The sequence below is a fragment of the Dipteris shenzhenensis genome, chromosome 3, assembly GCF_047967505.1.
Source record: "Dipteris shenzhenensis isolate YYH24624 ecotype China chromosome 3, Dip_SZ_1.0, whole genome shotgun sequence".
NCBI classification, from domain to species: Eukaryota; Viridiplantae; Streptophyta; class Polypodiopsida; order Gleicheniales; family Dipteridaceae; genus Dipteris; species Dipteris shenzhenensis.
In genome coordinates this window covers 27,657,007-27,684,753 of record NC_141598.1, presented here as the reverse complement: position 1 = coordinate 27,684,753, position 27,747 = coordinate 27,657,007, and the positions used below count along the sequence as shown (strand labels likewise).

The 27,747-nt window shown below is 42.7% G+C and overlaps 1 protein-coding gene across 2 annotated transcripts; it reads left to right on the top strand.

Annotated features, from left to right (window-relative positions):
* Positions 1-12,413: 12,413 nt before the first annotated feature.
* LOC147903598 (uncharacterized) lies at positions 12,414-27,321 on the top strand. Of its 2 annotated transcripts, XM_087372863.1 has the most exons (13): positions 12,414-12,842; positions 12,968-13,141; positions 13,257-13,382; positions 13,688-13,808; positions 15,371-15,498; positions 15,602-15,755; positions 16,068-16,246; positions 25,439-25,697; positions 25,821-25,910; positions 26,054-26,199; positions 26,341-26,445; positions 26,575-26,663; positions 26,784-27,321. In XM_087372863.1, exons 2-13 carry the CDS (start codon positions 13,073-13,075, stop codon positions 27,271-27,273), a joined length of 1,956 nt encoding a protein of 651 aa, XP_087228989.1. In that variant the 5' UTR covers positions 12,414-12,842; positions 12,968-13,072; the 3' UTR covers positions 27,274-27,321. The 2 variants fall into 2 exon arrangements, with proteins under 2 accessions (XP_087228989.1, XP_087228988.1); XM_087372862.1 differs by lacking the exons at positions 13,688-13,808; positions 15,371-15,498.
* Positions 27,322-27,747: the final 426 nt, after the last annotated feature.

Sequence of the window (27,747 nt, the reverse complement as noted above, 5' to 3'; positions counted from 1 at the left end):
CGATTTACTATTTTCATTCTTGATGTAAAATGGTTTAGAACTATTTACAACGGTCCCCATGCGACAGTGAGAAAAGATAGTAGCGGTCTTTTTGCAATAGTCTCCACCAAACATTGGACCAATGAAAGTGATACTTTTGTTCTTCCCGAGCACTGTGAGCAGGTGCATACTAATGATTAAATTAGTCGAAGCTTTCGTTTTTAAAGTCCATTGATACATGTACTTGAGCATAATTTCATATATATAAAGTATCTCTAGCTCGTCAATCAAAGGCTCCAAATAAACATCAGGATTTTTGAATTTATGTTTCCGTGGAATTAGAAGGGACAGCATAACATGTCCTTTCTTAATAGCCATAGAGGGTGGAAGATTATAATTCACCAATATCACTGGCCATACACTGTAAGAGGTGCTTTTGAGACCAAACAGGTTCACACCGTCCTTACCCAATCCAAGTCTCAAGCTCTTAGGTTCTTCCTTGAAGCTTGGCCATGTGTCTTCAATATGCTTCCATGCAGGAGAGTCTGCGGGAGTTCTCCACTTGCCATCGGTTGATCGATGGGAGGAATGCCATGACATGAGCTCTCCAATGGATTTGCACTTGAACATATGTTGGATGCAAGGGATTATGGGAAAATGTTGCAGAACCTTATGAGGCACGTCCAAAGTTTTGAGATCTGCTCTATATCTTGCCTCTCCATAAGTAGGGCACTCTCTTGCATCCTTATGTAGTCCACAAAACAAAATGCAATCATTTACACATGCATGGATGCGCTTGTAATCTAATCCTCCAAGAGGGGTCACATGTTGCCTTGCCATATCTCTTGAGGTCGGTAATTTATTCTCCCTTGGAAGCATTTTACACAATAGCCTCCTGCACGTGAAGACCATAAATGAGGAAAAGCATTCGAGTAATTGACCCACTAGCATAATTCACCATGTTTGCAAAATAGACTTTCAAGCTTACTTGAGTAATGCATTCAAACTTGCATTGCTCCATCCATAGATGGTTTGCAAGTTTAGTAACTCAAGGGAGGCACGTAGAACAGAGAATGTGCACCCCTCAAATAGTGGAGTCGATGCTGCAGTAAAAAGATCATCCTACTCCATGCTATCATCCCTCCCTTGATGGACATATAAATCCTGCACCATATCATCAAACACCTCCTGCTCCGCGGCTTCATGAGGTGAGCATGAGGTAATGGCTGAGGGCTACTATCACCATCACTCCATGCATCCGTAATGGTCCCTCCTGAAGATCCCACCTCATATCGCCGACGCTTCGCCTCCTCACGGTGAGCATAGGGCAACATATGCGGGTGTGGCACTGCATCCTATATCAAATTAAAACGGGATCATAACTCAAACATATGAACACCCATAGGTATCTCAATCAACCTTAACTCTTTAACACTTACCATGTTTACGGTCGCATCCCATTCTCCATACTTTGAGATGTGATTGAGTGTAATCCTGCGTGCATGATACATGTTTCCTCGACATCGATCACACATACATTTGATTTTTTGCTCCAACCACATTTCGCGATGGTGGATACGGAGGGATTCATCCTCACTGGAGCTACTTCTTGAAGATGAAGACATCCTACAAACAAACAACCCAAAAAATTTTGATTTTCTTCAAATATTTAATTTTAAACTCTGTGGCACGTCTAAAACTGCGTCTGTCTGTTTTGTGGTGCGCGTCTACAAGCGCGTCTAAAACTGTGTCTGTCTGTTCTGTGGTGCACGTCTACAAGCGCATCTAAAACTGCATCTACTCTGTGTGTTTAGACGTGTGTATAAACGTGCTATTAGACGCACCTATAGATGCGATTTTTAAATCTGCTTTAAGCACGCTCGCTTTGCTTTTCTTCACATTACTTATACTTCGCGCGGCTTGCTTGCTTTGCTATTAGCAGATCCATAGTTTCGATGCTTAAGAGGGAGGCACCCACACTTACTTCCAAGCTTACACTTAAGAGGAAGGCACCCACACTTACTTCTAAGCTTAAAGGAGAAGAGGGTGAACAAGGAAGAGAAGCAACTTTGAAAAAGGAGAAGAAGCTTCCATACCTCTATCCAAGGTAAGTCTTTTTATAGTTGATCTTTTTTGGAAGTTTGCTCTCTTTGGATTTGTACTTTCTCGTATCCAAGAAACGCATGATTTTGGTATCAGTGTTACGTTTTTGTGTCGGGTACATGTCCTTTTCTATTTTTTAGAAAAGTCCGTCTGTCGGAACGCATCTATAGGCACATCTCAGAGCGTGTCTAAAACCGCGTCTACAGGCGCATCTAGCCTGTTTGCAGACACAGACAGCCGCATCTATAGACGCAATGTTATACGCAAAAATAGACACGCTTCTCTAGTGCGTCTATAGACGCGCTCCGATAGTAATCTTTTCTTCCTTTCCTCTTTCTTCTCAGCTCATCAATAGTCGTCTTTTTTTCTTTTTTCCACTTCATCATGTGGCCAGGAAGCTCTTTGGGCTCACTTCATCTCCGAGAGTCTATTTTTAGGGACTTATATAACCTTTTAGGGCACCCTTCTAGTCTTGCGGAGTTATACGGGTATATGACGGGTACTCTAAACACCCCCAGGAGTCGGCACTATAGACTCCAAACCACCCCACACCAGCTGAGATTACCCCAGCGGAGTCAGCATAGCCCAGCCGGCTACACAGCCGAGGCCCTTCTCCCATGCCATCTTATGCCCCTGCCCCCATGCCATCTTATGCCCCTTCCCCCATGCCGTCAGGAGGTCCTTCTGTCTCGCAGAGCCATCGGTGTACTCCTGTGCAGTCGAGACTTGGTTCTCCAACTACAAGTGGTCCACGTAGTCCCGTGTAGTCTCCAGCTACGAGTGGCCAGCATACTAGCTCGACATAACATGGTAGCAGGCGTAGTAGCAGGGAGAGTGGTGGGGGATGCATGGCATAATGCTTTGGGAGGGGTGGTGGTGGGGACGATGATGATTCGGATGATTTAGACGTGCCTCCGGGTGATGGTACGATATTCTATGACATCACTCAGACAGGAGGCATCTTGATGGATGCACGGGGGAAGCACATCATGGCCTTCATACGCTCTGTAATTGCTAACAATTACAGAGATTGCTTTATCCACTACAAAGACCAGCCAAAGAGGTTGGCTGATGAGACCCTTGCTACTGTTCGCTCTAGGTATCCTAACCCCCCCAATCGTCAGCTCACAGATAAATGGGCCAAGTCAGAGATTGTTATGATACTTGGCAATAAAAGATCTTCGCTTTAAGAGGCAGGCACTAGTGGAGCTTGCCAGGCTCGAGGGAGGTCAACCACCAAGGGGCCCGCCCCACACTGCTCACAAGCATGAGTGGAAGAAAGCAATGAAGTTAGCGAGGGAGGACCCCAATCTGCAGCACGTGGAGGCACGAAGGATCCAGATGGAGCAATATGGAAGCGTGCATTTTGGAGCAGGGGGTGTTGAATCATGGGAGGCCCAATTTGTAAGTATCGATCTCAAATTATATTGCTTATGTAGTTTATTAGGAGGTTGTTTCTTTGTACTGACCCCTCTGCAAATTGTGTCATCTTGCAGCTTGATATTGTGGGCAGATACCCTACTCTTGTCAAGACAGCCTACCACCGCCACCATCGCAGAGGAGATACATGGAAGCACTTCTATCATGATGGGTTGATTACTGAGGAGCAGTATATCCAGGCTACTAGAGTGGCCCCCGATGTATTTGAAAGTAATTAAATAATGTCAATATTATAAGTAAAGATTTGATTTTTCATACATTGATATATGTTGTCCCTTGTTTACAAGTCCCTGCACAAGAAGACGAGGAAGAAGACGAGGAAGGAGGCGGAGAAGGGATCACAGAAGGGAGCATGGAAGGGAGTGAGGACGTGGAGAACATAGATTAGTCATAGAAGTAGTGCTAGCTACTCTTTTTTGTACTTAAAGCCATTGGCTTGGCTTCGTGCCTCTTGTATATACACTCCTCTTATTTTTTGTACTTGAAGCCACATGATGTGGTTTAGCTTCGTGCTATATGTACATACAAGCACTTTTTGAGCTTTCAATTTTATTGCGTTTTGGAGTTGTAATGTTTTATTTGGAATTATAATTAAAATGCGGTTGGCTGTAAGAATTGAACTACAAAATGTGGAAATGGGATTCTTGTAACTATATAGCATACACAACATACACAACATTCTGTAAATTTAAAAAAAATATTATGTAGCGCGTCTATCATTGCATCTATAAATGCGTCTATATACGTGTCTGTCTGTTCGAGAAGCGTCTATTTGCGCGTCTATAAACGCATCTATAAGACCGTTTATAAACGCGTCTATACACGCGTTTAACGATGCATCTGCCTCTTTTTTAAATTGTTTAGCAGAGCATCTATTTACGCGTCTATATGCACATCTATACGCTCGTCTGTCTGCTATATAGACACGCTGTTAGATGCGGGTCTCTAGACACGAAAATGGACGCATCCGTAAGTTTTTTTTTTTAGTTCAATAAACGCATTTGTGTGCGCGTCTGTGGGTGCTTTGTCTTGTTGTGACTCCAGTCACTCACCTTGTACCTTTGGCATCCCCCTCTGAGCCCCCTCCCTAGAGTTAAGATAATGACTTCAGGCATTGCCAGCTCCCAACCTCTAGTAAAATGACTCGTGCACATCTACAACTCACCATTTTCTCTGCAGTGAAAGGTGCCCTCCAACCATTTTCGTGCACCATAAGGATACCCATTCCTTAGAGGAATCGAGAATCTAGAATGCAACACATTTTAAGGATAAGGCATGCCACATCAACTCTCATATATGACCATCCACACAAGTATACTTAGACATATTAGAATGCAATGCATTATGCATCAACTCTCAAACATGAAGCACCATCCACACAAATACACATACTCATACACAAATAGGTACATATAAAGATACACAATGTACACATAGAGATACATATACACATACGCACACTATAATAATATCAATGCTAGTAAAAAATCCCAAAGCTTTATTGACACTTTCCTTTGCGGACAAAGTTTTTTTAGGGTGAATTAGGGCCTAGCTAGTCCTGAATCTGCCCTTTTATAAAGGTATGTATTACATTGTAGTGGCCATTGTATTGTATTGTTTAGAATTGTTCATTACAAAATTGTCCTACCACACTGTATGAGATAGAATATTGACACTATATACAGGTTTGCACTCTCTTTGTATGTCGGTCATCAAAACAGGGAGATGCGTAGAATGTAGTGCTAGTCCTTGCTGCTCCTATCCTCACCCTCATCCTCTCCACTCCCACTAGTGCCCTCTCCACTATCGTCACACCCACTAGCACACTCTCCACATGTTGTATCATCCTCCTGGTGAGCTTCTCTCAAGCATTCATCTCTGTCCTCTTGTTCAACCAGCCGGGCACATGATTTGCATGGTTAGTATATATATGTCTTTGAGAGCATTTCTTAAAAAATAGATGTTAATTGTATGCATACCTATACTTTGCATCCGTACATTCTCGACCCATTTTCATAAACTAACATCATAAGAATACACATAAGTCTTAGTGATTGACATGCTACCCAAATTATACACTAAAAGAGTGAAAGAAGAGGTACTTGCAAGAACATTTTTAAAGACAGTCCTCCTACTAGAGCCCAAGTGGGATTGGCCCACTTTAGTCTTCATTTAACTCCTTTTAACAATTTTACAATCTTCTGCAAGGACCCAAGTGAGCTTGGATTCCCTAGCCATAGCCTTCATGTGGATTTGATCTTTTTGCGACTTCGATACCTAGGCCATTTTATTAGCATCCAACAGTTGTTGAACTCAAGGTCTTGAGATAGCACAAGGAACTCTGCATTTAATGTATTACGGATATAATTCTTTTTCTTTTGTGGCTGCTTGCAAAAATCCATCATCATCCTCTTGAATTTAGAGGACCCAACACTCACTGTCTCTCCGCATCCCACTTGTTGACAGGAAGAGAAAGAGGAGAGAGATGGACACAAGAGTTGCTCCCAAGGAAGTGATTCTATTCATAGATCATAGGCATATATATAGTTGAGGACTAGACTGAGTTCGGGCAAGCTATATATAGCTCTAACACCCCCACTCAAACTAAGCCTTCTGGCTCTATGGATGAAAAAACCCTTGGGGAGTACAAGGGAAAAACCGGAGCCACTATATATATCTACGTGAAAACATATATACAAAGGATGGCCATATGCCAATTTGAATGATACATTGTAATGTTGGATGATATAGTGCAAATTGCATGTGGATAGTACAAAGTCATAAGACAAGCACTGTTCTATAGTACAGTGCAAAGTATAGGCGCTATGTTTGGTGCATGATACAATGCAAAGTATGTGTGAAAAATAGGAAAAATATGCCTAGAAATCTCAACTTGTTTGACATAGTGATTATTTATAATCAGGGCTTGAGATCTTCAAGTTCGATGTTTGAGCTCGTCATTTGAATAGTAGAGCTTGTTGCCTCCAAGTTCAATTTAGTCAAACCTCTTCAAACCTTTATAATCATGGCTTCAAGTTTTGCACAATTCATCCACCTAAAACGACCGATTTCATGTAGTGTATATGAACACAGCAAATATTCAAGTGTCCTTTTCTATTGTACCAAGGATGAATGTATGAGGAAATTGCTTCAATCACTCCAAAGATGAGTATGGAGGGGCGATTTGAGATGTCCACAAAGCCAGGGCTAAAATGTCTCTTGTATACTGTAAGAAAGCCATAGCAACACAATAGGAAGGCCCATAAAAATATTGCAAATCAAGAACCAATAATCCAAAAACACGACGAGCATTCAAAAAGCATCCAAAAGTATCGGATTTGAGATGTCCCACAAAGCCAGGGCTGAAATGTCACTTGCGTAGTGTAAGAAAGCCATAGCAACACAATAGGAAGGCCCATAATGATCCTGCAAATCAAGAACCAATAATCAAAAAACACAACAAGCATCCGGACATCCAAAAGTACCAAACAATTGGGCATCCCAGAAGTACCGAACAACTGGGCAGCCCGAAGTACCGAACAACCAGAAATACGAACAATTGGGCATCTCAGAAGTGCCGAACAATTGGGCAACCAAAAGTACTGAACAACTGGAAATACAACGAGCATAAGCCATGCACGTATGACAAGAGGCAAGCTAGTGTGGATTAGACAGCTTACATAATCATAGGCGAGAATGAAATAACAACCTCCTCATCCAAAAGTACCGAACAACCAAAAATTCAACGAGCATAAGCCATACACGTATGACAAGAGGCAAGGTGGTGTGGAGGATTAGACAGAGCTTACATAATCATAACAGGAATGAAATAAAAACCTCTTTGCATCCGGAAGTACCGAACAACCGAAAAGACGAGCATCCGAGATTACAAAGAACATCTAGAAGTAACCAAGAAACTGGGCATCCGGGAATGGTGTCACCTCCAAACAAGTACTCAATAGTAATCCATATGTGCCACGTCCAAATGAGTACTTAATAAATAATCCATATGTGCCATGTCCAAATGAGTACTCAAGAAGTAATCCATATGTGTTCATCTGAAAGACGCTGAACCATACCATGTCCAAATGAGTACGCAATATGACCATGTCCGAATGAGTACTCAATAAGTAATCCATATGTGTCCATCGTGAAAGCCAAATAAACACTACTACACACAGATCCCATTGCGATGCTTAAGTATCGACATTTAGTGTGCGCGAGGTGCTAATCATCGGTATTGGAAGCGGGCTTCGTTAAGGGTCGCTATATAGCGACCCTTATCAGATTGGTAATGGTCGTTATATAGCGACACTAAGACAGTTTCCTATAGCGATGTTTTACAGAGAGTTTTTTTTCCCATACTGACCTTAAAAGACAGTTTTTCCCAATGATAATTTTTTTTCCATTTTCATACATGTTTGATCCTTTGAGAGAATAAAAGTACAAGAGCATGTACATCAAGCCTTTGAAGCTCATATATTCATGTCCAAGTTTGAATGAAGAGCATTTACATCAACGGCTTCACAAGTCTAACATGCCAAACAAGTCTATCTCTAACTCTATACCGAGTTGATCTCCTATATCATCATCGTACTCTAGCATCGTACATTCACCTAAGAGTACTTGATTATCTTCTTCAATAAAGTGTGGTGATTCTTAATGATCGTCATGTTCTTCCTCAATATCGTGATCTCCATCTTCCTCCGTCTAATGTCCTTATGCGCATCTTCCTCTTGGCTCATATTGTGATCTTCATCTTCTTCGCTAGATCCATCTGGATCAATTGGATCCAGCATTGGTAGTGGCATCTCCATATCCACATCTCTTCAAAAATTTGCTTACTTCGTGGTGCAACTTGGATCACATACCACCATCTTGGATCAGAACGATCCGGATGAAAAACCACCTATATTGAAGATGGGTGCCAAATGCCATCAATTATATATATGAAATTATGCTTAAGTACATGTATCAATGGATCTTTAAAAAACAAAAGCTTCGATTAATTAAATCATTAGTATGCATCTACTCACAGTGCTCGGGAAGAACAAAAGTATCACTTTCATCAGTCCAAAGTTTGGTGGAGTCTATTGCAAAGAAACCGCTACTATCTTTTCTCACTGTGGCATAGGGACTGTTGTAAATAGTTCTAAACCATTTTACATCAAGAATGAAAATACTAAATCGTCTAAAATCAATTTCATAGATTTCGCATATGGTTCCACAATAATCCAACTGTGAGGAGAGAAGATTGGTATCCGAAGCACTTGCTCAGCTATCTTGTGTGAAGTTAGCCATGACTCCACAATCATACATGACTCTCTTTAAATCGATGCATTCCACGCAAAAATGTCATCCATATGACCATAATGCACTGTACTTTTTGTACTATAAAAGAGCATCATTAAAACAATGAAGATGCATCTATTTTATAGTGTATATTGCCACAAATAATTACTTAATTACATCAAGAGGTAAGAAACTTACATGCATGTCTATCTACTTCTAAGCTGCACAATTTGCGGGAATCCTCAATGTGTCATCAATGGACTGATAAGATCTTGTCTCAAGGTTTTGTGTCATAATGGTATCCAATATTAACCGTCCACTCAAATAGCATTGACTTACCAATGATCCATCACCATGTGCAATACCAACGGTGGGTACTGGTTCGGGGTCCTCCCCATACATCCACAAGTGGCACATGATAATACGACATTGATGTCGTACTTCTCGCTTGCAATGAGTGCAATGACAATACAACCTCTCCGTAAGCCACTCTGTGCTCCCGGGCATTGGCACATCATCTGACGAGCTTCCCCCCATCCCTTCCATCTGCACACTTTCAAAGTCACAACATGAGCTGCAAGGAAATCTACTCCCACCCATGAGCTTGTTTTCTCTCTTTTAACAATAAGTGCCTTGAACCATTGCTATATAGCGACGCTTCGCCCTATTCCATCGCTATATAGCGATGCTTTGTCCTGTTTCATCGCTATATAGCGACACTTTGCATTATTTCGTCGCTATATAGCGACTGACCAGCGTCGCTATATAGCGATGCTAGGGGCTTAAACTCGAAACCCCGCGCGACGCTATCTTTGACATCTCTATTGCGAGAAAAGCGAAAATCTCTCCTCCCACCTTATATTCGACGACCTCGCTTTCCTCCTCTCTATTCTTCACTCCTCACCCCTACCCAGCCCCTCTCCTAACACTTGTGCTCCCTCTCTACCCTTCTCCCTCTTTGCTTATGTGAAAAGAAGTTTTTCAATTAGGTGAGTCTCTTTAAGCAATGTAGGTTCATTTTTTGTGAGATTTTGTTTTGTGAGTGTTGAAGCATGTTTCTCCTTGTATTACTAAGGCTATGTGCTAGTTTTCATGCTTGATTTTTAGAGGTTAAGGACAAAAAATGAGATTATTGCAAGAAAAGCAAAAATCTCTCCTCCCACCTTATATTCGACAACCTCGCTTTCCTCCTCTCTATTCTCCAATCCTCACCCCTACCCAGCCCCTCTCCTAACACTTGTGCTCCCTCTCCACCCTTCTCCCTCTTTGCTTGTGTGAAAAGAAGTTTTTCAAGAAGGTGAGTCTCTTTAAGCAATGTAGGTTCATTTTTTGTGAGATTTCATTTTGTAAGTGTTGAAGCATGTTTCTCCTTGTATTCCTAAGGCTATGTGCTAGTTTTCATGCTTGATTTTTAGAGGTTAAGAACAAAAAGTGAGATTTGGTGAAAGAAATAAGACTCACCTCTTTTTTAGGGCCAGTCCACAAAACATCGAGCGAGACTATTCTAGGTAAGAAAGTAGCATGAGGGCGGGATAAAGAAAGAGGGCATGCATGATGGAAATCACGGGATTGCATGCATGATGGAAAGAGGGCATGCATGATGAAAATCTTCTTCTCTTCTTTTCTGCAGTTCATCATGTGGCCAAGAAGCTCTTCAGGAGCCTTGCCTGATCTTCGGGATGCCATATTACGGGAGTTATATAACATTTTGGGGCACCCTCCGACTCCTCAAGATTTATACACATTCATGACGAGTACTCCAAACGCCCCCCAGGAGTCGGCAGTACAGACTTCAAACCACCCCATACCCACACCAGCTGAAATTACTCATGTGGAGTCGAGACAGCCCAGCAGGCGATAGAGTCACCAACCTTCTCCTCGATCATCAAGAGTCCCTTCTCCCCTATGGTCTAGAGTCCCTTCTCCCCAATCATCAGCACTCCCTTCTCCCCTATGGCGGTCTGGAGTCCTTTCTCCCCTATGGTCAAGAGGCCCTTTTGCCTCGCAGAGCCTCCAGCATACTCTCGTGCGGTCGGGAGTTCCTTCTCCAGAGACAAGTGCCCAATGTACTAGCTCGTCTCACGACAGGGCAGCAGACGTAGTAGTAGGGAGAGCTTTGGGGAGTGCATGGCACAGTGCTTTGGGGGGGGTAATGGTGGGGGCGGGGAGGATTCAGATGATGCAGACGTGCCAGAGGGTGATGGTACGATCTCCTATGACATCACTCAAAGCGGAGGCATCTTGATGGATGCATGAGGGAAGGACATCATGGCCTCCATGCGCTTTGTAGTTGCTAACAACTACAGAGATTGCTTTATTCCATACAAAGAGCATCCAAAAAGGTTGGCAGATGAGACCATCAATGTTGCACGCTCTAGGTATCCCAATCCCCTCAATGATGCCCTCTTTCTTTATCTCGCCCTCATACTGCAGTCCAATTTCCCTCATGCAATCACTTATTTTCATCATTCATGCAATCCCTTATTTCCTCACGAATGCTCATGGCATTGAAAATTTGACTTGAACATGCATGCAAGGGAAAGGAGAAAGGAAAGAGAAGGGAGGATAGGAGAATGGAAGGAGGAGGGAGAAGAGAAGGAGAAGGGGGAAGGGCAAGGGGAAAGGAGAGGGGGAAGGGAAAAGGGAAGGGGAAGGGGAAGGGGAAAGGGGAAGGGGAAGGGGAAGGGGAAACAAACGGAGCGTCTGTCAGAGCACGTCTATAGACGTGGCAAACAACGCGTCTATAAACGCGGCTACCGTATTTTCCATAAAGTTTGACGCGTTTATAGATGCACTCCGACAGGCGCTTTTCGACAAAAAGGTGAAAAGGACATGCGCCCAACCCCAAAAAGAACAACAGTACCAAAAACATCGTTTCCTTGCATACGATAAAGCACGAATCCAAAGAGAACAACTTCCAGAGAAGACGAACCATCAAGAGACTTACCTTGGATAGAGGTATGGAAGCTTCTTGTCTTTCTTCAAAGCTTCCTCTCCTTCTTCTTTGGTGGCTTCCTTGTTCACCCTCTTCTCTTGTATGCTTGGGGATGAGTGTGTATGCCTGGAGATGAGTGTGGGTGTCTGGAGACCTGTGTATTGAAAGGAAAGTAAGCGCGGCACTAAAAGTAGGAAATGAGCTAAAAGTAGGTTTAAAAACCAGTCTGCAGTCCGCGCGCCTGTAAGCGCATCTACACTATGTTTTAGGCACGCCTATAGACACGTTCCACAATACAAACACGCTTATAGAATGTGAAAACATTGCAATTTGATTTGAATTTTGAAAGGTTTAGCAAGGATGACTATCGATGCTGTTTTGGACGCTTTGCAATTTGATTTGAATTTTGAAAGGTTTAGCAAGGATGACTATCGATGCTCTGTGTTTTTTCTAGATCCTTTTTCAGCTGAAATATTGACGCTAACTACAATAGATAATGCTAATATTGGCGTTAAAATCGACGCTAATGTTGACAAAAGTATGGATGGTACGGCTTTTTGGGCTGTAATGTCAAGCCTTCTTGGGCAAAAACTAAGTGGTAGAAAGAAAGAGTCCTAAGAGGAGCTAATGGTAGTAGGGATAGATATAATGGTAGTAAAGAGGAGCTAATGGTAGTAGGGATAGATGCCTGCTAATGGTTTCCCTTGTCTCTTCTTTGAGGTGCAAAAAAAAACCAGTGGCATCATCTTCTTCTTTCTCCGGCCAGCAAATTTGCAGCTGCTGCAGGATTTGCATTGCTGCAAATTTCCAGTGGCATCATCTTGATCTTCTCCGACCAGCATTATGCAGGATTTGCGATATTGCTGCTGCAAATTTCCGCTCAGTGATCATTGAATCGTCGCCCGCTTTTCTGAGGTGTATTACACAGTGGACGCTACATTCCGCTCTTCCCTCTGTGATCTGTGTACTGTGCAGGAAGCCGCTCAAACATATTGCAACTTCTCGCGCAGTTTTCTATGGATGGATGAACGCTTTGGCGCAGAAATGGGAGATGGCCAGCGATTTTGTGTGCTCGAATGCCACGCGATGTCAGGTACAGATCGTGATCGGCTGCTTGCATTGTCAAGGCTGCCATCGGGATCTTTGAATTGTCTTCCATGCATTCACGCATTTCTCCAAGAAGTTGATCGCGGCCACCTTGTGAACACTCCATTTCAGCTGGCCTGCGCTTCTAGCGATCTCCATTGCTGTCATCAAAGAGAGGGATAAGCAAAACTTTTATCCAAACCAGCTTGTGCCTTTGGAAAGTTGCAGTGTACGTCCATGGGATTACTCTGCTTCGTCCTCGATCTGCCGTCTTTCCAGCCATTATTGCTCAACGACATCAAACGGGTACGTCTTTTGGTTACCCTAGTGCTTGCTGCATGTATTGTTTAGAGGTACAATTCTACTTTACTTATGTAAGCTTCTTGTTGTCCTTTTTTTTTTTGCCATTTCTTCTTTGTAGTCTTTGCTGCATGTAGTGAATTTGTGTGCGACCAGAAAATTCAATCGTACTCCCTCGTCCTTCGGCCGTTCAATCAACGTTGGCATTTGTTGTATCGACAGGAACTCTGTCACAGGGAATTATGAGGTAAGTTTCGGCTCCCCCCTCCCGCGCCAAAAGCTTTGCGCGTTAAAAAAGAAAGAAAGAAGAGCTTTCCTTGTTTTACAAAATGTAATGGTAGAAATAGCTTCAAACGAAAGCCGAGGATTTCGTCTTAATGAGGAAGACGTACCTACTGCACTTCTATCATCCTCTTCACCAGTACTTGAAAGTATCGTTCACAGAATTGCTTCAAGAAGCATTGATATTCTGGACCGCTTGAGAGTGAAAATTTCCAAAAATATCTCTTCAATATGGCACAACTTGTTCACGTCATGTTTGTTATGTCGCAGCTGCACGTCATCCATAAACCAACGGAATTGATCAGTCTCAGAGAAATACACCACGCTGTTAATAGCTTAACCCTGTCTTCAGCAGATAATTTGCCAGGACGAGCAGCCAGTCACGGACAAGGCAAGAAACTTGCTCTAGCTAATTACGCATGAGTATTTTGCCTCAATGCGAAGCAGTCTTCAAGATCAATGCATGTTTTTCCTTTCGCTGTGTCGACACATTTAGCTTCGGCAAGTTAGAGTCTTGTTGGGTTGGCTTCCACCTCGCTTCCACGGATAGAAAGAACGGTATTGACACTAAAAACTTCCAGACGTGGGGGGTCTTAATGCGGTTTTTCCCTTCCTTTGCTCTGGCCAACTATGTAATATGTAGACGGAAATTTCAAGTATGAAATGTACAAGCCTTTACATAGATAGTTGAGCAGCCCTAGTACCATTATAGGTTATCCAGCAAGTAATCTTTTCAGCATGTCAAGCACTTGCTCAGCCTATGTTTGGTTAGTTAATGGATTCCTATGGTCTAACTTTGTGCCTGAACACCTGGACTACATAAACCTAGAACCCGTGGCATATTGTCACAGACCCAAAGGTGATCCACCCATATTGCCACTAAATAGATGTACATGAAATTACATTGGAAGGACACACCAAAGGCCGTGTTTTGTATCTATCCTGAGGTTTTCGTTTCCTTCATGTCCTGTTGCTGAATGCATGTTATCGTCCAATTGTATTGCTTTCCATTCATTGCATTGCTCTGGCTTAAGGTTATGTCATTTTGTAAATTTTGCTTTCATCCAGAGTCTGACTATATGTGATCTTCCTCTCAAGGTAAGAATGCATGCTCCCTGTCCTCTTTTGCTGGATCTGCTGATCATGAAACGAGAAATTCGACAGAGTTGCATGTGGTGCCGAGTCCTTGCTCGTCAAGGAGAACCTACTGGTCTTGTCTCAAAAGTTAACTAGAATTGGCAATGCAATTTCATTATTTCCGTTATTGGGCTTCTTCTCTTGCCTTAAATACATATCTGCTCTCGAAGCTCCTAACAGTAGCAGAGTGCATGCTCCTAGCACACAACAGACTAGATTTCAGATTGCCTAGGCGAGCCATCCCTCAGAGGGATCACAAATTTGTATAATGGTGTCTTTATCTCTTCCATCTGCTATTTGGACAAGCCTCTCTAGATCCAAATGCGATGCTAGGGCAGCCTCCTTCAAAGCTGTCCGAGCTAGCCAGTGTTAGACAATAATCTAACATGTCGATGCTAGGAAGGACACCCCTGGTACCTCCTCTCCATTTTGCCAGGTCTCCCACATTAAACCTATGAGGTCACTCCAAGAGGCCATCTATTGTGCTGGCCAAAGGAGTTTCAAAGGCTTCCTCTGATTTTGAGAAACGCTGGCTCCTACCAAGGATCATGACCTGTGATGGGAAAAATAAACTGCATAAAAACACAATCAACTTTCTTCATTTATCATGTCAATGACTTGACAGTTTTTGTAATAAACTTGTTTAGAAGTTGCTGTATTAGGATGATTGTTCAGCTATCATGAGGTGGTCTTTTTTATTATTCTTTTTGCACAACAAAAGAGGTGACTGATTTGCCTTGGTGAAAAAAGACCCATATCCATGATGTTGAATTGCTTTACACTGATACCATGGAACCAATCAAATATGATTCCCAGTGTCAAGCCTTGAAGCCATACTTCAAGATGGAACATTTTCATGGGATCCTAGGCATGGATGTAAAAAGGTGATTATGATTAGTGGGCACTACAAGGAGAACACTGGGTCATTCAGACACATATTGCTAGTAAGTTTTGCTCCATTTTGTTGTAGTTGACTGTTTAATGAACGCCTAAAGAACAATCCTGCAAAATCCCACAGAACCAAATGTTGATCAATCAATCTGGCAGGAAGCAGCGGAACATTGCATTTCCATTGAATTTATTGAAATCTCACATCTGGACGGTGACCAAAGCTCTCTGCAAAATAGATCACATGGACTTCCTGAACTTGCCATCAATATTGGCGAGTTTGAAAATTGCACTTTCCAACAAGTAGCATGGGGTAACCCTATTCCTTAGTCCTTTGTCATTTTTCTGAAACTATTGCTGCTCCAAAATTTTGTCTTCTTGTACATATATTTACGGTGCATTCAAGGATGCTGATCATGATAGGATTCCATTTCTCATAAAATAGAGGTTTTTGGATGTTTCTCAGAGAAATTTTTAATTGGATTCCTTATTTATAAAACCAATGTCTTGGTATATTTCTATGTTCTCCCTTCGTATCAATCTTCAACTATAAATTAGCATACCAATGAAATATATATTATGTGGTCATACAATGACATAATTTGTGTTTGGCATATTGAAATAGATCCATGGCAATTTGCTTGCCTTGAAAAGCATTGGATTCAGGATATGGTTGTTGATGTTGAAGGCTCCCTTGAAGTCACTCTCCTTTTTCGAGAGACACTTTATAAGGATAGAAAAAAGATCTTCTGCTCTTTCCTTCCCATGCTGATACAAATAGAAGATACTATAAAACCATGCCAGGTATTTTCTAGTAGCGCCAGTATGCAGAAATTCATGGAAGTTAATCTACAGTATTTCAAGTAGCGTGTTGATTTGAAAGATTTAGTTGGAGTAAGTGTTTTCAGTGTAAGTCCTAATTGAGTGAAATAGGTTCCAGCTAAGCGTGTAGTTCATGGGTAAATGATTTTAAATTATTCTTAGAAGTAGGGTTTCAGAAAAATTATCTGGAGTCATCGTCGTTTCTAGATTTTCCATCAGTCTGGAGGGTTTTTACCTCTTGCCTTCCAATGTATAGTTCTCAGAAATATGAAGAAGAGTCCACTTCCAAACCCAAGCAAAATACTTTATGTGGAGGTACAAAACAAACTCTATCCAACGCGCCATAAAATTACAAAAGATATATTGATGGGCAGAAAATAAGATCTGTCTCTGCCCTGAGCAATGTCCATGAACAACCAGAAAGTGTGTCTCATGCTACCTCATGCTGTAATATGTAAACTAGAAGAAAATAAGACATGCCACACCCATAGAGACTTCTGCTATATCCACAGTGGCCTAGGCATTAGTACAGATGTTGCCATTCGGCATCCTATTTTGGGTCTGCAGATGGCGTATATTGCAGAACCCCCTGGCTAAGTCGCAGGTCTGTGCGGGGGGTGTCAGTAAGGCAGGATTGTATAGACCAGGTTGGCAGATCTGATTGGCTCGTGGTCGACCTAGCCCTAGAGCTGAGTCGCCGCCACTGGTCAGTCCAGGCTGGCCTGGCTAGGAGTGTTTTGTCCCTCCCAGGCAGGAGGACTGAGGAGGCAGCCCTTACAGCTTATAGATCTCAGCCAGTTAAGCCTATTTTGGCTGTACTACTATGCCCAGCCTCTTATGCTGGATGTTTGTAGACTTTTCTTTGGCAAGTCTTTCCTTGGAGGAATTTATTGAGTATTTTACCCTTATTCTGTGTTATGTACTTCCAGTTTGCTCAATCTTGAGTTGGTTTGCACCATCAGAGGAAGTGATTGGAGAGAGTTTGAATTATCCTTCTGCTCTGTGAGTTCCTACCCCAAGATAGCCTCTAGTCCAACATGGTAGATGTAATTGCCAGCACTTAAAAAAAACTGCTGCTCCTCCCCCTAGCTCCTCCCTGCTGCCCCCCTTAGTGTTCATCCCTCCCCCTCAGCCCCCTCCTCCCTCTCAGCCCCTCTCAGCCCCCCTCCCCTCTCAGCCCCTCCCTCTCCACTCCCGTCTCAGCCCCCTCCCCTGCCCCTTCTCCTTCCCTCCCCCCTCCCAGCCCCTCCCGCCTCCCCTACCCCCCCGCCCTGCCCATCCGCCTCCCCTACCCCCCCGCCCCCCCTACCCCTCCTGCCTCCCCTACCCCCCCGCCCTGCCCCTACCTCCCTCCGCGCCCCCCCTACCCCCCCACCTGCCCATCCCACCTCCCCTACCCCCCTGCCCTGCCTCTACCTCCCTCCCCGCCTCCTCTATCCCCCCGCCCTACCACTCCCGCCTCCCCTTCCCCTCCCGCTTCTACGTCCTCCTCCCCTTCCACCCTCTCCAGCTCTGCCCTCTTCGCCTCCTCCCCTTCTTCCTGCCCGACCCCCGCTCCCTCCCCGGGCTGTTTCAGCCCCCCCACCCCCCAAAAAAAAAAGAAATTATCTTTCTGAAAATTTCCTTTAGCCTCACGCAGCAAGGAGACTAGTGGACATATTTTATTGGTTTTTGAGTCGGCTCTCTCACCATCAATTGAAGAATTGGATCCCGGTTCAATCAATCCTCAACCGCCTCCACCGGCCGCTAGAATCGTCAAATTTCTAGAAGACAAGTTGCAACAGCTTCAACAGGACGTAGAGCTTGAGAGCTCTACCTCACTTTTCACATGCATCTTTGGATCTCACCCCTCCAGGTTACAGGCCAGAGATTGGATGCTTGCGGCTATACCCGTGAACCTCTCCCCTCATCTTAAAGAGGTTCGCTTGTTGGGATGTGGTTTCTTCCAGGTTGTTTTTGATTCTCTAGAGGTTGTGAGCTGCTCAAAGCCAACCCCTTGCAGTTGGGTTACAGGAAGATCTTTTTGGGCCCTTTCACTTTGGGTTTTGACCCAATAGAAGAGGACATGGGTGGCACTATCCTCTTCATCCGATTTCCATCCTCAGGTTTATCATTGCTCCTCGGTTTCATTGGAGATGTGTTCGACATTGTTACTGAGATCTCCCCCTTGGATGGATTCCCTTCCTCGACGGCAGAGGAAATCAAGTCAAACGAGGTGCTGAGAGTTAGGGTCGTGGTGGAAGATCCTAACTTATTCTGATGATCACATCATGCTTCAGTGCCCGGATGGTTCCTTCTTTTGATAGAGAGTCGAAATTGCAGGCAGACCGGACCAGGATCTATAGGACCTTCAGACATTTTGCCAAAGATTGCCCCAAAAAGAAGAAGAGGCCCAAAAGGCCTTCTGATACAGTTCCTCCTCGTCCTCCACGGAGAGCTCCTCGTCCCCCACAAAGTGCTCCTAGGGCATAGACTTCGCTTCCGACACGTGACACTCATCTTGCCCCTCCGACGGCACCTTTGGGCCCTCTTTGGGTTCCGGTCTCTGTCCGGCCTCCATCTACAGATCAAACGGCCGCTTCTCCGGATGGTGCCCCTTTCGAGGCCATGGATATCCCTTTTTTGGTGGATACCTCCATTGAGACATCTCATGTTGAGGCCACCTCCAGGGCTACTTCTTCTACAGTTATAGAGACTACCACTTTGGAGGCTACCTTGACACTTATCCATTGGCAGCTTCGATTGGAACAGCCACTGCAGCCCTACAGGGGGCTAGCACTTCCGAGCAGCCCCACGTCTCGTTTGAGTCTCCCTTCTTGGTGTATAGAGGGAAAGGGGCACTTCTTTCCTCTCCAGCCTCTTCTTCTAGGATCTTATGTACCCCCTTGCCAGACCTGATCCATAGGATTTTTTCGCGGCCTTGACTGATCTCTCAGATTTTCGTGAGGACTTCGTGCCTTGTACCTTTGACGAGGCAGTGATTGGCATCCCTTTTGACAGAGTTGCCTCATCCTCAGGTGGACGAGTTCTCTCACCAGTGGGTTCCTGAGGACTAGTTCTCTCACCTGTGGATTGTCCCCCATTGGGTTCCCTCCCTTGCCATTATAGTAGGAGGTCTTTCCCCATTGAGGGATTTGTTTCCGCCACTAGGTCGGGTAAGGTGTTCCACACTACTCCCTCACGCCGATGAGGATTGTTAGCTGGAACATATAGGACCTTGGTGGTGTGCCTCATGGCCACCGTAGGTAGCTGATTCAGAATCAACTTCATCAAGGTAACACTGGTGTATCTATTGACATTCTTTTATTCAAGAGTATGAGCTGGATGCTAGAGATTGCGCAAAGTCAGGTAAGCCGCTTTCAGGACGGACTTATTGGGATCCTGCTTTGGGCACAAGGGGAGGCACTTGCATCTCCGTTTCAAGTTATTTTCTCCCTTTGGTTGTTGGTCATGAGGTCATCTTACCCTCTAGAGCTCAGTGGATGCTTCTTTCGATTGGGGGGCGTAAGGTACTTGTGGTGAGTGGTAACCACGCATATGTGGTGGAATTTGCTGATGGGGATTCATAGATCTGCAACCATTGCATTCTTGCTGCAGTCTTGTGCATTCAAGAGTACCAGGAGGCTCTTTCGTTCAATAGCTGGATATGGACCAGATTGATGTGGTGCTTGGCAAGGAGTGGTTCTATCGTGGAAACCCAATCGTGGATTACGTTTTTCATATGGTTAGTTTTTCTTTTCATGGACGGTAGATCACCTTGACCAATAACATCAATGGCCCAGTGGCCAAGTTTTGTAATCCTCAATTATACAATGAAGATAAGTAACTTTTGTATAATGTCTCATCTCTTAATCTTTATTTTGCAATGCTATAGAATTGAATAAACATTAAGTGAACTTGATTATGTGGCTCATGTGTGCTTCATTAGACCTAGCTATAATTTTATGTTCTTCAGAGAATATGCTGAAGTAAACAATGTATTGTCTTTCGTGTTTTAATGAATCTGAACATTCAGTTTCAAATGTTAAATGAAATATTTAGATAATCATCAGTATTCTTCTTGTTTGGCTCTTTTCATGGTTTGGAAATGTAGTCCAATTGATTCTAAACAAACTAGGAGGATTATGGATTTAACCCAGGGGTAAAATACCCATTGCTAGAGCCGCAAATAGATCATTAGGTCATGCTGTAGTTTCAGATTTGAATTCTGAAAGTGAGTCCTCAATCAATTATGAGTAATCTCGATTTCTCCAGGAATTATTAACTGGATTCTCATATGTTTCCATCTAATCACAGTATGGACCATAAGATGGAGCTGGAAAAGTTTAGGTAGTGAATGAATGACCAAAATTACATATTGTCACAAAAGTGAGATCCTTTTGTACATGCATTATGAGTTCTTGGTTTTGCCTTTTTGACTCACAAATGTGCCGACTACTTTCAGCAGATGATGACGACATGTTTCATCTATATCTAGAAAAGTTTGTCATCGTATTTCTTGATGATATTCTCATGTAAGGTGGGACTTTATCTGAACATAAAGAACATTTGAAGATAGCTCTCACTATTCTTCAACGTAAGCTTCTTTATGCTAAGATGTTCAAATGTGAGTTCTTCAAAAGGGAACCTGGTCATATCATTACCGTTGATGGGATTCACATAGACTGAAAAGTTCAGGTCGTGAATGAATGGCCAAAATTACATATTGTCACAAAAGTGAGATCCTTTTTAGGATTACTTGGTTCTTCTAGACGGTTTCACACATGAGTATACGTGTCTTGGGCTACCTCTCTCAAATCTCTAAAAGGAATCTTTTATAGGAACATTGTGTCACGTACATGTAACAGATGTGACCAAAAAGGTCATTATTGGCAACAATGTCCTCAAAGGAAAAGTGAGGGGACCAGTAACGAGCTCAATAGTGTTACCGCGGCTACGATGTATAATTTAACCTTCTAGTAGCATGCAGCAAGATGCGCTGCTAGTAGGTTGCATGCTTGTTTGTGGCAGCGGTACTTGCTAGCCAGGTGCAATGGCAATGGAGTCTCTAATCGAGGTAGGCTTTCAGGTAGGATCTCAAGCCATGAGGAGTTGTTCCCGCTAACTCAGGTGGCAGTATGTTACCAGTATGTATTTTGTTTGGACGTTATGACCTGGCAAATCCAAAGGGGGTCTCCTAATGTTTTGCTGCACAGCTATTGTCTGATGAGCTGCTGGACATCTGGATGAGTCAAAAGATTGCCAGTGCGTGAATCCAAACATAGTTGATTGATCCTTGTGAGCTGTTACATGCCCATTGTCATTGGAGCACTAAGGTTCATCAATTTGGCCCCCTAGCAGGTTGAGTCAGCCCACATATGGCAGCCAACTAGTGCAGGGTGAGGGGCTATATATAGGCCCCTCGTCACTCGTTTTGCATTTCAATGTCGTGTCTCTTGAGCAGGGTTGAGCATCCCTTGAGCAGTTCTTTATAGCAGAGGTTTTCTACGATCGCTTGCAGTTTCTCTCATCTCTCTCTCCTTTCTTTTTTGGTGCGTGTTCGGTTGGTTCTCTCTCTCTCTCTTCAACACCGTTTATTTCCACCACTGCACTTCTCACAACGATGACCCAAGGTCATAGCATGATCTAGCATTGTGGTTAAGTCCAAGCACAAGACCATTTAATGGGGTCTAGTGTGAACTCTATACCTAGCGTACGGGTGTCTTTAAATTAGGGGCACCCCTCGGTAGGTCTTTATATTTGAGCTGAGGGCTCATTTGTGGGGATCCCATAGGTGGCCTTCCTGGGAGACTAGGACCTAGAGAAAATATATGCCCAGTCTTGCTGAACACCCGGATTGCTAGATTCCTATGCGATGCAAGACAAGGGTTGTGGGCTCCCTGGGAGATTGGGACCTAGAGCAGGCATATGCCTAATCTAACCGAACACCTAGATCGGTGGACTCCTATAGTATGGGAAACAGGGGTTGCTATGGACATGGCTTGGTGCGATCTTAGGCTTGGGGGGTGATCCTTTCTACTAGATCTATACCTGGATGGTGAGCTCATTCTAAGCTCCCATACTATTGCTTGATGGTTTTGCAAGTCAGGTGCTTCAAAGATTGGTCTTAGTTGTCACCCTAGTCGAACTTCATAGTTACCCATGTACATAGTAGATCCAAACGCGTGAGAATGGCTATCCGGCATTCTCATAATGTTTCCCACGCATTCTAGGATCTAAGAGGCCTTTGTCTTGTGCCATCTTCAGATCTTCATGGCTGATTTTGAGGTATCATGGATCATGTGGATAATGGGCATGGCTGATGGTACATGCCTCTTGTTTTATCATGTTTTGTAATAATAAAAAATGCCTGTTTTGAATTGAGGGTGAGGATCCATCATCCAAAGCACTTGCTTGTGGAAATGTATTACATGGCCTGTTAATTCTGGGGCTAGGGTATATCAATTTTCTAAGTTTTAAAGCTGAAATGGAAAGGGTAGAGTTGTGAGAAGTGATTCTTCCCATAATATAGTATATTTCTACCTCACATGATGATGTGCCATACGACATGGCATTGGCGCTCTAGGTCTACTATCCCCCTTCCCGAAATGTTTCCATTCCGACATCCGATGTTCATAGAACGCTCCCATTCCATGGTAACTATGATGGGCTTAGCTACCCCAAACCTGGGTGCATGTTTCAGCAACAGGCTACAAAAAGTGCAAATGCAGCACTCATCTTGCATGCTCTAGATGAGGATAAACCTCAGAAATTTACACAGGCTGACATGCATATGCATTGGGAGAGTGCCATGAAAAACAAAATGGATGCTATTATGAAAAACCACAATTCAGATCCAGTTGATCTTCCATCTAGGAAAATTTGGTTCAATTTGAATGGGTTCATGAAAATAAAGTTAAATATGGATCCATTGATAGGTACAAAAGGGGTTAGATTTCACTGAAACATTGCACCATGGCTACCATGGTCAGGACAATACTTTAGATGGCAGAACACTTCTCATGGCCCCTATGGCAAATGGATGTCAAATCTGCATTTTGAATGGAGGCTTAGATCTAGGTGGGTTTGTGCAAAAGGGACAAGAGGACAAGTTATGCTAACTCAAAAGGTCACTCTATGGTCTAAAGGAACCAGGTCATGGTATACAAAGATTGATGCCTTCTTCCAAAGCTTTGGCATGCAATCAGACCCCAATCTTTATTTATTGCAAAAAAAGGAAAGGATCATCCTTGTCATATTATGTGTCGATGATCTTATTATTGCAGGCAATGATGACAGTCTCATCAAGCAGCTCAAGGCAATATTTGGAGAGTGATGAAAGATTTGGGGCATTTGCAATATTTCTTGGGCATAGGAGTGAGGAAATATTTCTTGGGCATATATCCCAGAATGGTGGGCTGCAATGCAAGCAGAGATGGAAACCATTCTATGGAAACCATTCTAGAGAAGCAGACGTGGGATTTGTTGAAAGGTCTTTGAAGGGGAAAATCATTGAACCAAGTTTGTATACTGAGCTAAGTATATGTTTGATGGTAGATTGGACAAAATACAAAGCAAGCTTGGTAGTTGAAGGCTACACATAAGTTAAGGGAATCAATTATGGTAAAACCTTTGCTCCCACAGTTAGTATGACGACAGTCCATACAGTGATAGCTTTGGCTGCTCTTCACAAGTGGTCCATTTTCAGATCAATGTAAAGTCTACATTTTTCAGATGGATGTAAAGTATACATTTTTAAATAGAGAGCTACAAGAGGTTTACGTGGAGCAGCCACAGAGCTTTCAGTATTCAGTTGCAAGGAAAAGGATTTGCAGGCTCCACCAGGCATTGTATGGGCTTCAACAAGCCCAAAGAGCCTGGTACCAGGATTGATGGCTACTTCAATCATATCAGATTATCTCGTAGGCCATCAGATGCCAAACTCTTTTTTTCTCAACGGGAGGTAAGAATATGCTGATCATTTTATCTGTTGATGATTTAATCATAACATGTGACCATAAAAGGAAGATTCTAGAGAACTTAAGGCTCACTTTATGGGCTCATTTTCAGCTGATGATGTGTCACTACATGTTCTTGATCACAGGAGTACTCCTGATTTTGTTGTATCTGATTATAGTTCATAGAAGTGTTTTTTCTGGAAAAAAAAACAAAGGTATCACCACAAACCCATACTATGATTTCTTTATGCAAAAAGCAAACTTACAGATATTTCCTTTGTCATCTTCAACTCAATCTCGGAAAGTATCTAAGCTTCTTGAGCTGTTCCAAGATATAGTTAATCCACAACATGGGGAACCTAATTTTGCTATCATCTTGTTGAGTCCACATTCTAGAAGCGTGGTTTCATCCTCCTGATTGCTGTTGTGTAAGGGGAATTTCTCAGTCTTATGACAAAGAGGCACATGGCTAATACCACATGCACAAATGCTAACCTGTCAACCTACTGTAAGGGCCTAAAGAGGGACCCAACCTTTCAACAGAGATGAGCACTCTTAGTGGGTGGCCAAGCAGTGAGTCGGGGGCTCTATACGTGGATCGTTGGCTCCTTCTAGGGCTCCAACACGGTATCACAGCCAATGGCTCTGTGCACACACAAACTTCCATGGAAGGCGGAATCACATGGCTGCAATGTATAAATGAACTTTGGTTTGGGATATGGTATTCCAAATCTGAGGTATCATACTTTTGAGGATCTGGGCCATCAGATCGACGATAGGGACATCTTTCACGAATTGGACTGGAGGTCTTACGCTCCCTATAAAGTCAATAGGAAAAATGTACAGGTGACTCACAGGCAGCAAGAGATAAAGAGTAGAGATCACAGAATAACTGTGGCATTTTATTTACTTTATTTAACTATCAAGTGTCACTGTGTTAATCCACAATGTTGTATCATGTCTCCTTGACTTTTAATTCTTCAACCCAGGTTTGATCTTGTTTTTCTTAGAGGATGTATTATGTTATTTATTTTGGTATCTTACCCACTTCTTTTGTTTATTTTTTAAGATGTGATATAGGGCGCTTTACATCAAAATACAATGCATGAAAGAAAGTATGATATTCCATGTAAAATACAGAATGGCAGAAAGGAAATTAGAGCTAAATTTCACTTGTATACCATAGCTTCAAAATGTTTATAATATTGTCTTTCCAAATGATGATTTCTACTTTCAGACATGTAGGTGCCATGGAGCAGTTATAAGTTCCACTGCAAGAGAAGAATCAAGCGTTGTAAATGCTTTTTGTCCACTCACTGGACAAGAGCTTGACAGACATGATTTCACTTCTAATGGTATTAAAATTGGGTATCAGACAGTTCTTCACTTGCCATCTTTCAAAAGCCCTGTGGAGCCTCCAAAGTATCACAGAAACCCTAGGCCTTCTTTGACGTTCACTGTACTGAAGTCCATAGCATTGGGCACCTTAAGTGAAGGTTAGCCTTGTACTTGTTAGGATCACCATATTATGTCTGTACACAGGATATCCATCCATCTTGTTGTCTGATATCATTTTCTTGATGGGCTAGCATTTGACAATGCATATTTCTCATTTTAAGGTCTATTATTTGGACATCCTTACAATGTGTTGCCATCCTCTGAGATTGACTTGGATGGAGATGAGGATAACCTGGAAATCAATGATGGGGGTAAGGATTCACATTTGTTGTTTGAAAGTCTATGGTTTCCAAACACTAACTGTTCTAAGAAGTTTCAAGAATGCTTTGTTTGTTGCTGAAGGGTTGCACATTACTTTAAACCGCAAAGCTCAATATTTTGTCCATTAATGCAGTTTTTGCAACCCTTTGCCATGTTCTTCACTGCCATGATTGTGGACTACTCTGCACATCGACATCTGATATTGACTTCATGACGGAGACATCATTTCCATGCTTCTATCTACTGCTTCCAGGAGAAAATGGGGCGTTTCTGGCGAGAGTGAGTGATATTTAATTGGTATTGGGTGTACTTAAATGTCTAGCTGAATGCAGATTATTTATTTTCTTACCATTTAAAAGGGAATTATGCAGCCATTACTGATTTTTTGTTGATGCTGCTATATTTTCTACAATGTTGAAGAGAATAGCAACAACCGAAGAACTGCTGAGGATTTTGCCATCATCAATCAAGAATTCAAACATTACAGAGGAAATGAAAGATTCTGTCAATTTATGTTTATCCAAGGTTTGGATCTATCACTTTTATCCCTATGGATGCTTATTTTCATTCAATACAATTACAGATGGGCTTTAGAAGTGTAGGTTCCGACAATAGGAAACGACAAGTCATTAAAATTTATTTTGGGTTTTGCAGATAGGCTTGGAAAATTATAATCCTCTTACTCATGAGCGTGGATTGCATGCCAAATTGAATGTGCTTGCAAAAGAAAGCCTGCAGTCCTGGTTTGTTGAATCTTCCAAAGCTTCAGATTCTGTCTGTCATAATATCGTTTTCTGCTGGCTGTTTCAGTCACATCATCACACAGCTGAGCATGTTTGTCTTGTATGTGTTATTCTATGCAGCCCACTGCCTGATCAGATAGCACGGCTCTCTGAAAACGTGCAAATGCCCCCCAATAAGCAGTGCAGTGTTTTTAGCAGCTCATCAATTTTTGAACATACAGATGCAAGCTTTGGAATTGAGTTGGAAAATGATGCTCATTCACATACCTTAAAACATCAAACAACTAGCAGTACTGCCAATTTTCAGAAAAATAAAGGTGCCAGGCGTGCAGGGGCTCCTCCGGATTATGAGCATTTGTTTCCATTCCAGGCACATTCAAAAGTCTCTAATTTCTTGCCACTGTCAGTTGGAAGTAATTTCTCTTTGGGTCAGCAATCACAGAAGCCTTTGCTTCCTTTGCAGACTTGCCCAAGGCCTTCACAGAATCAGGTGCTGATTTCAAGGTCAAAGTCTCCTCAAACTACCAATCAGACAGAATTCAGAAAACTGAATCCAGAGTCAATGAAGCTGAAGGCCAACTTTAGGAGGATTAGACAAGAAAAGCTATGATTTTGTGAAACAGATATATGCATTGCAAGCTAACCTGTTTGGTATTGAAGTGAGACTTTTAATTGACAGATTCCCTCATTAATTGTCTGTCAGTTGTTTGTGATGGGAGATTAGTTTACAGACTATGACTACTAATTGCATAACCCTTCTAGGTTTGTACTGTACATTGCAAGATCAGAGAATGTCAAAAAACCTGGTAAATTGATATTAACATAACACAAATGGTTTATGGATTAAAATGAAGGAAATCTTTGATAGGCAATATAACCAGGCTATCAATAAAGACATGTAAGTAGGAACTGGAAGTGTGACAGAGAAATGCCATGTTAGAATTTGCATACGAAAATCTTATAAACCAATCCTTTGATCATATGTAATTGGAATGATAAAACCAAAAGAACAGTGTCAAACTATGAAGGACCCAAAAGTATATATCTACATGCATACATATATGTATGTACCCATCTCTCTCTC